Genomic DNA, 10,140 nt, shown 5'->3' with positions numbered 1-10,140 from the left:
GTTGAATTAATAAAAAACGCGTTCATTGAACTACGACTGATGGCGTATCATTGGGAGACGCTACAGTACTATGTGGCGCATTTTGAAGCGTGTTTGAAGTGTTTCCACAGCGGGTTTGAATAGTAAATTAGCCAGCTAATGATCCTTAAAAAGCCGTTAGCGTCTCTACCGCAGCGACGTCAATCACGGACCCTTTTTTTGGGTCGGGAGGTGGAACAGGGCAGGGGCCGACAATCTTTATGAATATGGCCGGGGGGTCGCGGCCGGAAGGGTACCTAGTTCAAGGGTGGAGGGTCGCGGCCGGACGGGCAAAAAATGGTCAAGTGCCCAGGTCTGCATATTTGACACGATCGATATCATACCTCGGGTCAGTAATCCATCTTCCTGTTGACGTTTCTAAGGATCCAAATCTACAATCACACGCAATTTCCCGCACACTCGCCAGCCCGTCTAAAGTCAAATAGTTAAAATTCACTTAAAACTTGTATTCGCCTAGATTATCAACATATTTACTACCAGCTAAAATTATTGTTTATTGTTTTCAGATTTGACTCAAAATCAGAAATATAATACACGGTAGGTCCCTAAATTCTAGTATTAGTTTAATTAAATTGCTTTAATGTAATCTTAATAGACTATTTTCTTCTTTGCGTAGTGTTTTATTGTGCTATATATATTCTGTATTATTATTATTATTATTATTATTATTATTATTTTTATTATTGTTTCTTTAACAGAGGATACCAATCATTTTCTCCAGGTTACAATACAGTTCACGATATCGTCTTCAGGCGCTACGCTGTCGCCATCTCTTGGTCACTAGGAGAAATGCTTTCGGTGACAACTTCCGGGAATCTAAAACCTATTTATTATCCGTATTTTGATTTGTGTCTCGTAATATATTCTATTTTCGTGTTAGAATTAAAAATTGAAGATCAAACTGTTTTTAGACATTTTCTTACTCGTTCCAGACACCCAACTAGAAAATAAAGCTGTCTTTCAATTTTGATATTAAAACGAAAATCAAACAACGAGTCGTTTTTCAATTTTTTATATCTTGTTTCAAGCGTAATATCCAATGACCAAAAGAGACACGGACCAATACTAGTATAATAGATCTCGCGAGGCTTGGATTTAGCGTTGCCATAGCTACGTGGGTCTGACTCCCCTAACAACATGTTAAGGGGACAAACATGGCGAGAAAGAAACCGGCTAAAGACAAGTCCGAGAAGAGTTCTGAACCTGAAGAATCGGCGCCAATACAAACAGGTCGATTAATAGAATAGAATAGAATAGAATAGAATAGAATAGAATAGTTGGAACGCTAGTCTTTTGAGTGTGGATATATATATGTGTGTGAATATCATTTTGTTTTCAAAATCAAATTTCTGTTCTTTTGTGTCACAGGAGCAACTGCAGTTGAAACACCAGCCACTCGAACCTTTGGTGAGTGCCATTTAGAGAATCTCATTCTTCACACATGCTTTTGAGTCTGAGTCTGAAAATATCCCACTGACTCTCTCACAGACGACTATGAGTGTTCTGGCAATGTGATGACTGACTTTCCTGGCCTCTGTGCTCTTTTGGATATGAAAAATATACCAGCTCTCAAGACCAAATCCAACTCCTCCAGCCAAGAAAACGCCACAGGTATCGCATGATAAAGATGACCGAAGTCATTGGTAACTACAGTGGAGGCTGTACGTTTTGGACTCTATAGTATTTATGCATATTTGTGTGTTTTTTTTTAAATTCAAGTGCCACTCACCCAAAGTATAATTGCATATAGATTCCGCAAGAAGGCGGCAAAGTAATACTTTTTTTTAAATGAAACTCCTTATCTTCTACATAGCTCATTCACACCAATATTCCAAAAGATGGCAGCAAAGTAATACTTTTATTGCTTTGGCCTGAGCACTAATAGTGAATGATGATGAGGTTAAGTGCCCTCCATAAAAATGAAAAAAAAAATGTAGGTAAACTGCCTTTGTACTGCAACTCAGTTCTGTACAGTTACTGTCTGTGTATGATCGAAATACTGTACATTATGATATGCAACTTTCAGGCGGCAGGCACTCCCACAGAAAGCCCGCACACGATGTGTTTAAGCCACAGCTCCAACTGGAGCTGGAAAATGGAGACCCTTACTGCACAACGAGCATAAAGATCTTTGGTAAGGACTAGTCCTTATCACATTAGACAACTATTGACAGGGTGACACTACTCTTTACCATCCTCATCCTTAATGACAGTTTTCAGTAGTATATAATTCGTATAATTTTCACGTCGGACCAATGTGGCAAGAAATAATTATTCACTATTACTATTACTAACACTATTGAAAAAAAGCAACTTGAGAGAGTTGTCAAGTCAACCGGGGTTGATTAATGGAGACAGAGAAAACAGAAGTTATTTGACGTTGTCTGCTCCAGGAATGATTTGTGAGACAGAAGAGAAGAAGTTTGATCAGAAAAGCCTGTAATCCTCCTGGTGTGGTTGTTCACAGGATGGACAGTAGATGAACCAATCATCCGAGTACTGAGCAAGATCATTTCTACCTCGTCTACCCTTCACACCATTTAGTAAGTCATTTGAGAGAAGCACATACTTAGAGTCACCATCTGTGTTAAATTGTCGACGGTTGTGCAGTTTTTGGCAGGCCGGACTGACGGATCCAATGGTTGTCACCCTTGTCAATGCCGTGTGTATGTGCATGAGCCTCAAGTGAGTAAAGCGTTTTGGGTTTTTGCCCCTTCCTGTTTTCAATGTTAATATTACTCGACGGCATTATTTCATCATCCATCCTTTTATTTTGATAGAGTTATTACATTAGAGGGCAATCCTCTAGTAGATAACAACCACCACCTTCTGTTTTGTGAAGGAAGTGCGTGAGTACACATACACTTTTTCAGAAATAGCCCCGGCATGTCGACGCACGCAAAGACTCCGATGCCAAACATGACTGAAGGTTCATTTTGGTGTGCTGTATTTCTTTGTTTCAAGCCTCACTCACTTGAACCTGCGCAACAACCGAATTGAAGATGAGGGTGCGTGTCTTCTTGGGGCCAGTCTCTCGACCAGCACGTGTGCAAATTGGAACCTGACCTCACTCAACCTCTCGTTCAACCATATTGGTGATGTCGGTGCTGGACATATTGCAAAGGTAATGACTCAGAATCAATTGTGTGTTCCAAGGTTTAGTTAAAGTCAAGTCAACCCAAACATTTTTTTTTCAAGAATATGTTCTCAGCAGGCGCACTGGTTGAAACGCGGCATTCTGATTGGAGTGGAATATGAGTTAAGCAGCAAAATCCACCCGTTTTTAGCTAGCTCAGGGGGCGGCCATTTTGTCACTCCTGTCGACTGAAAATGACATCACAACTGCTCAGGGCTCAGGTAACGACCAATCATGGCACAGCCTCAGAAAACAAGTGAGCCGTGATTGGTCGTTACCTGAGCCCTGAGGGTGTGTGGTGTCATTTTCAGTCGACAGGTGACAAAATGGCCGCCCCCTGAGATGGCAAAATTAACTCTTATTCCATAAACGCAATATTTATCAGAATGCCTTGTTTCAACAAGTGGGCCTGCATAGAACATTTTCTTGAAAAAATATGTTTGGGTTGACTTCCTCTTTAAGGAAAACAAACAAAATACTGTAATTCGGAAAAATATTTTCGTTAACAAAATAAAAACGAAAATTCTTTAAAAACAAAACAAAGTAACTAAACCTAAATTGTACTTTTACAAATCTAACAAAAACTACGGTAACTATTTTCATCTTTGTCAATGAATTTAATACATGCGCCTTTGAATTTAAATGTATTTCTTTCGGCTTTACAGGACAGCCGTAAAAAAGGCTCATCTCGGAATTGTGGTCCTTTCACTGTGTGTCGCCTAGAAGCGTCGTCGTCTAGCGGCAGCCAATAAAAAAGCGTCAACAGATGACGTCATTTTAGGCAACGAACTTGCCTGTTGTTATGGCGTGCCTTCTTTTGTCACTTATCTGAGAACGCGATGCTAGGGAAAAAAAATGCACTTCATTTACTTCAGTCAATGGACTGTTATACAATACCTGCATTTGATTTGGAGATTGTTGTTGACAATACTTACCATGATGTATTTTTATTTTTTTTTATCTTGCACACAAGAAAATACACAACTTTAAAAAAAAAACTCAAACTAATACAAAAACTAATCAAACCGAAACTAACACAAAACATTTTTGAAAAAACTAAAACGGATAAAAGCTAACAAACCTGCTCTGAAAATGAATTGAAACAAAGTTAAAAAAAATGAAACTCAAAACAGAATAACAACTAACTATCATGAAAATTCCGAACCATCTCAGGGCCTGCGGTTCAATCGTACTTTGCTGTTCCTCTCACTGTCCAACAATCACATTGGAGACTCGGGAGCTACACAACTGGCCACGGTAGATAAGTTATTAAAACATATTCATACCGCATACATGTCTTTTATGATATTATATGACTGTCTGCACTTACCAGGTTTTTGGTGAGGTTGTGCTTACTCATGAAGAAATTGTGCAGAGGAGGAAACTACTTCTGGAAAAACGACATTCTGTAAGTCTTCGTGCGTCAGGGGAAAGGGTGCCCCACCGAAAAGTGCAACATTTAGTACCTTTAATACGGTGCGATCTCTGGGGTCAAACTAACACTTGCTGACCGAAAGTTTGTTTGGATTTCAAAATTGTTTTTCCCCCCATTAGAAGTAATGCAAATAGGAAAAGTTGTTTTTTAAGCGTTAGGTTGTTCTCATCGTAAAACCTTTACGGAAAAATTCTTACGGGTAACTTATTTGGAATTAAAAAAAAAAAAAAAAAAGTTAAAATAAATTTGACACACTGTAGAAAGAAATGTCATCACCTCTGCCAAATTTGAATGATTTAAAAAAAAGAAAAGAAAAAAAGTGATTTCAGAATCATGAACACTGTGCTTGACGACAGCGTTCACAAGCAATGATAATGAATTCAAATATGAATCCCACGAATAAAGACAGGCAAATATACAACAGGGCATACAAACATGACAATGTCAAATGCTTATTTATTGACATTCTTTTTCAGTCATCAGCTACGGTTGACGTTGACCAATCCTGTGCGACCAAGCTGTCCAGTGACCAACTGCCATCTTTGGCCGGCAACGCTTCACTTAACTGCAATAAAGGGGAGAACAAAAATACTGCCAAAAAACGGGTACGACGCATGAATTCAAACTGTTACAATATGCTCTCCTTTGTCATACCTGACAACTAACATGACCGTCGTCTCTTATAGGAACCATCAAAACCAGATGGGAAACGAGCACCGACTAAAGACCAAAAGTGTCTTAAGAAATGTAATAACTTCTATTACTCATCAACACTTGAGTTTCAATTATCCATCCACCCTCTGTACTGCTTATCCTCACTAGGGTCGCGGGTACGCTGGAACCTATCCCAGCTGACTTTGGGCGAGAGGCAGGGTACGCCCTGAACTGGTCGCCAGCCAATCGGCGGGCACGTTTTCATTTAGTTCTTGATTAATTTCCACCAATGTTTTCCCTTTAATGTGTTGCAGCCGAAAGTCAAGACATGGAGGAAAAAAACCAAATGTATGATCAGGAGGTAACATGAATATCATACGGTAGTTTGACCATTTAGTACATTCTATGAGCAGTCATCCAAGTAAAGGTTGTTTCAATTAATTATATTTAATCGGCGTTTGTGTACCTTCCTTATCCGCCAGCATAAAAAGCCAGTGGAGATGGTGAGCCCCCTCCTGAATGAGTCTGTGCAGCAGAGGGATGGAGAGCTCATTCTGCCTGGAAACACGACTCTCGCCTCACTCAGCCTGGCAGGTCAGAAAATCCGATTAAAATGTTGTTGTTTTTTTTAAACTTGTGGTTTAATAATTACCGTATTGGCCTGATTATAAGACGGCCCCGATCATGAGACAGCCCCCTCTTTTTCAAGACTCAAGTTTGAAAAAAGTTTTTTTGAGCACCAAATAAATTTTTATACAGAAAATAATTACAGTACATCTGAAACAAATGATTATAACAATATATTTGAGAGAAAAGGCATGTTATTTTGCCTCATTCAAATCTTAATATCTCAACATTTAAATATGTAAACTAAAGTGCAATCACATTCGTAAATGAATGGCTTCTGTTTTTTTTAAATGTAAATAAACCAATCCATTGTGATCAAACAACAACATCGCAATAACTGCATTAACCATCAAAGTGAAGTCAACCTAACTGTAGTCTTGAAACAAATCTGAATAAGGAAAAACATTGCAATAAAATAATGCAAACTGGTTTAACTTGAGAGTAGCTGAGCTCTATCATGACAGAACATTACTCCTCACAAACAATTATCTGCCTCGCTGTGCTCAGTGTTGCTGTCCTTAATCCCGTCCTCTGGCTCCTCCCATAGCACGTCATCTTCACGTGACAGGGGTTGCTTTGGCCTGCGGAGTCAAGTTCAGCATTCGCTTCAGTGATATCTGGCGCCATCAAGCGTCGTGAATGGGTATAATGTCTAGACCCCGAATATAAGACTACCCCCACTTTTTCAGTCTTATTTCAATGCAAAAAAACACCGTTTTATATTGGGGCCAATACGGTACGTTTAAGAACAAATTCATGAAACAGGCCTGGAAAAAGAGGACCCCAAGAAAAGAGTGAAAATAATTTGACCATAGGGACATGTTCGGCCAAGTGTCTTCTAACCAGCGTCACGCGTACGTTTGACATTCGGGATAACCCGTTTACCTGCGTGAGCGGACAGTTACTCCCGATCGAAACTGGCGACGCCAGCATATAGACGTCATTTCCGCTTCTTACCTTCAACCGTCAATAGGCGGCTCCTGCTTTATTCCATAAATACAAGAGCAGAATACAGTGATGCTTTGATATTCGAGTTGAGTTTGTTCTTTGACCACGCTCAACTCCAAAACAATTAATTCATTCCAGCTTCTGCAGAACTATTTTTTTTTATATTTACTTTATATAGCCTAACGCATAACACTTTCCCAATGACTTGTGACTTAGTAAACTGTCAAATTAGATTTTTATTTTGAATAAAATGTTTCTCAAAGTATTTTTATATCATCTGTCTATACGTGCTAAAATAGGGTTTTAACACTGTGATTATGCTATCCGTTAGCTCATCTGTAGCATTGTAGCATTAAGCTAGCGGAAGGCAAAGTTGTGTGGTTGTTTTAATTTGTTGCGTGAGTAGAGTTCATTGACCATATAGTTTCTTGATTTTTTTTTTTTTTAACAGGTTACCATGGCAATGACAGAGACACTAGTTCCCCAATTTTAAGACAGCATACTACCTCAATGATTTTAAACCTGCCATTTTAAGGTTAAATTACTACATATTGTTCACTTTATAGTCCAGGTATTACTCCCCACCATAATGACTCAGCATATTTTTTTTACTCAATGTAATTTGCAGAAAGATGTAAATACAGCCAGATATATGTTTTGGTGATTATATTGTTTCATATTGAGACTAGATAAAGTCGCCTTATGATGCTGTGAATATGTTTACGTAGGAAACAGGATAACAGAGTTGTCACTACCTCAGTTCCTGACGTCCTTGCAGATGCAAGAAGGAGGTAAAGGTTTGCTGCGTCTCTGTCTGCAGGTGGGTTGTCAATATATTATCAGTTATGTAAACATTTCCCGTAGCACAAAAAACTGCAGGATGCCTGGCTGGCAGAATCCTTTGTGGATGCAACCAAGCCTTTTGAAGTGTTTAATATGTTGTAGCTCTGTGGTTTGGTTGATGTCAATTTATTGGGATTTTGTCCTACGCTTGTCACTTGTGTAATTACATTTCATATTTTAATGTCATCGTTTTTAGTCCATGATTAGCTGGGGGAAATAAGGCCCGAGGAAGGGGTTAAGAGAGCCTTACAGATAATTAGGTCATCATAAGAATTAAATTCCAGTTAAGCAGTAAAGCATGAGCATCATTTCTGAATGGCTTTGAATTTTTTTCTCTCCATCACTCTCTCAGAGAAACCATTTTGCTGCAGAGTGTGAGCCCTATATGAAGATAAAGGAACTGATGGCACTCAGAGACCCCCTGAACAAAAAAACCGAAGAGCAGACTGAAGAAGAGGGTGAGGGGTCGCAATGTTCAGACAGCTAAAGGAGAAAAGGACAATTCTCTTCTGTAGACTTTGCAAACAAGCAAGCAGCATTTTAGCTTTTGTGTTTTTTGTAAATAATTCAATCAAAGTCATGTACTGCTATGTTCATCACTTTCCTGCTTGATTCAAATATCAAAATACATTTGTGTCACTTTATACTAGTTTTCCTTTTTCATTTTCAGAGATTGCACAAAGCATGATACTCATTATTCCTTTCTCCCATTTTTATGTATTAAAAAGTAAATACATAAAAAAATAAATAAAACATAAATAAACAAATAAATAAATAAACAATGCTGCCAGTGTCTCGTAAAACAACTGTAAAAATTACTCGGTAAAAATGAACCAGTTGGTGTAGCTGCTTCAATTGAAAGAAAACAAACAAACTTAGTAACACTTATCAATTCAATGTATTATTATTCTTTTTTTAAGATCATCATGCAAATGTCAGGATCAGACAAAAATAACTAACATAAAATGTAGTTTATAAATGGTGATTAGATTTACTAAGGAAAAGAACAATTCAAACCTGCCTAACCCTGTTTATTAAAGTACTTGTTAAATCATAAATTTACAGTGCTCAATGATATTTTGCAGTTCATTTTCATTGGCCACACCCGAGCCTGGTTACCTCCAGACCTGTTCAATCAAATTTAAAGAAATTGCCTAACTAGAACCTATCTAACAAAATGAAGTCGGCCAAAAGATCTCAAAAAGCTGCAACAAAATGCCACCATCCAAAGAAATCCAAGAACAGCAGAGAAATAAAGTAATTGACACACAAAGTCATTCCTGAAGCTTTAGACTCCAGTGAGCCTATTTCACACAAGGCCATGTGAGTTTGGATTTTTAATAACATTTTAAAACTGCATTTTGTGCTTACTTGTGTTATCTTTGACTGATTTCATTTTTATTTGAAGATGTAAGACATAACAAAAATAAATAAGAAATCAGGAAGGGGGGCAAACACTTTTTCACACCACTGTCTAGACTAGATAATGTATTTGCAGGTTTTCATAGCGTTTTGAAACCACTAGATGGCGACAATGGTTCTTTCTGTCGATGGACCCGGAACACTGTAATACACTATACATGGGATCCTCGACATGCAACATTTCAAGGTTACGAACGTCGACGTCAGGGTTACCCTCGACGTACGTGTGTTTCATTTGAATGTTTTATATTGATGGCCTAGAAGTGTTTTTCAGCCAAACATTAACCGCACGACTTAGGTTAGTGGTAGACTTCATGAATAACGTCTACGTTACGCTGCCGCCGCCGTCGGCACGTCACCCATGTTACGATTTTAACAAAGCTTTATTAGAATAAATGTGACACTAACATTTTCAGCATTTCCGAGTACGACCAGATTGCTTACCCACTTAAAAAAAAAAAAAATGCAAACACTATACACAGTTCAGCTTTTGTATCAACACTACTTAGAACATATTGGACAGCTAATGTGATGTTTATGCTCATATTCAAATATTTTCTATCCTTCCAGTGGTTCATTAGTGTAAAGAATGTTTTTTCAAAGTTGCACAGGGCTTTTATGTTAGATGCCTTCAGGCAATCTGGTCTACTTCTTTTGCATGCGTAACTACATTTATGGTGCCACACGTTTAAGAGGAATATACAACAGATATAGGTAAATCAGTGGTTTGGAACCTGCAGCTCAAGGGCAGCATGTGGCTCATTCTAACATTTGCTGTGGATACTTTATTTTAAATATAAATACATTTGAAGATGATGGTGCTCTGTAACATTAGAATAAAATGTTTTTGTGTTGCTCAAAATATGCATCTCATGCACCAATGTGCAACATGGCAACAAGATTTATTTAGCAGGGTAGCTAAATCATGGGTCAGTCAAACAAAGGAAACGTTTCTGAAGAAAACTGATTGTTTAACGCGACACCCGACCAAGGTTAATATAGCTAACGAAAACGAATGAAATAACTCAAACTAAAA

The 10,140-nt window shown here is 38.2% G+C and overlaps 1 protein-coding gene across 6 annotated transcripts in view; it reads left to right on the top strand.

Moving 5' to 3' along the window:
* Positions 1-8,340, top strand: part of lrrc71 (leucine rich repeat containing 71) — an 8,376-nt gene extending 36 nt beyond the window's left edge. The window contains exons 1-18 of one of the 6 annotated variants that reach the window (XR_015082225.1): positions 1-1,269; positions 1,408-1,446; positions 1,528-1,650; positions 2,066-2,173; positions 2,507-2,582; positions 2,650-2,724; positions 2,820-2,888; positions 3,004-3,163; positions 4,349-4,432; positions 4,509-4,583; positions 5,087-5,215; positions 5,297-5,357; positions 5,433-5,483; positions 5,579-5,625; positions 5,747-5,858; positions 6,439-6,534; positions 7,568-7,659; positions 8,035-8,087. The exon at positions 1-1,269 is cut by the window's left edge and continues 34 nt beyond it. Coding sequence is in view for 5 of the 6 variants with exons in the window: in XM_086015219.1 (XP_085871345.1) it covers positions 1,194-1,269; positions 1,408-1,446; positions 1,528-1,650; positions 2,066-2,173; positions 2,507-2,582; positions 2,650-2,724; positions 2,820-2,888; positions 3,004-3,163; positions 4,349-4,432; positions 4,509-4,583; positions 5,087-5,215; positions 5,297-5,483; positions 5,579-5,625; positions 5,747-5,858; positions 7,568-7,659; positions 8,035-8,169 (1,587 nt within the window). In the remaining variant the exon portion in view is untranslated. Of the gene's footprint in view, positions 1,270-1,407; positions 1,447-1,527; positions 1,651-2,065; positions 2,174-2,506; positions 2,583-2,649; positions 2,725-2,819; positions 2,889-3,003; positions 3,164-4,348; positions 4,433-4,508; positions 4,584-5,086; positions 5,216-5,296; positions 5,484-5,578; positions 5,626-5,746; positions 5,859-6,438; positions 6,535-7,567; positions 7,660-8,034 lie in introns of all 6 variants that reach the window. The other 5 variants (XM_086015220.1, XM_086015223.1, XM_086015219.1 and 2 more) reach the window with 5 other exon arrangements.
* The last annotated feature ends 1,800 nt before the right edge of the window (positions 8,341-10,140 follow it).

The sequence above is a fragment of the Filicampus tigris genome, chromosome 18, assembly GCF_054856515.1.
Source record: "Filicampus tigris isolate MCC_2025a chromosome 18, RoL_Ftig_1.0, whole genome shotgun sequence".
In the NCBI taxonomy this organism is placed as follows: domain Eukaryota; kingdom Metazoa; phylum Chordata; class Actinopteri; order Syngnathiformes; family Syngnathidae; genus Filicampus; species Filicampus tigris.
Note: the sequence above shows the minus strand (reverse complement) of the source record. Positions and strands in the feature narration are given on the sequence as shown.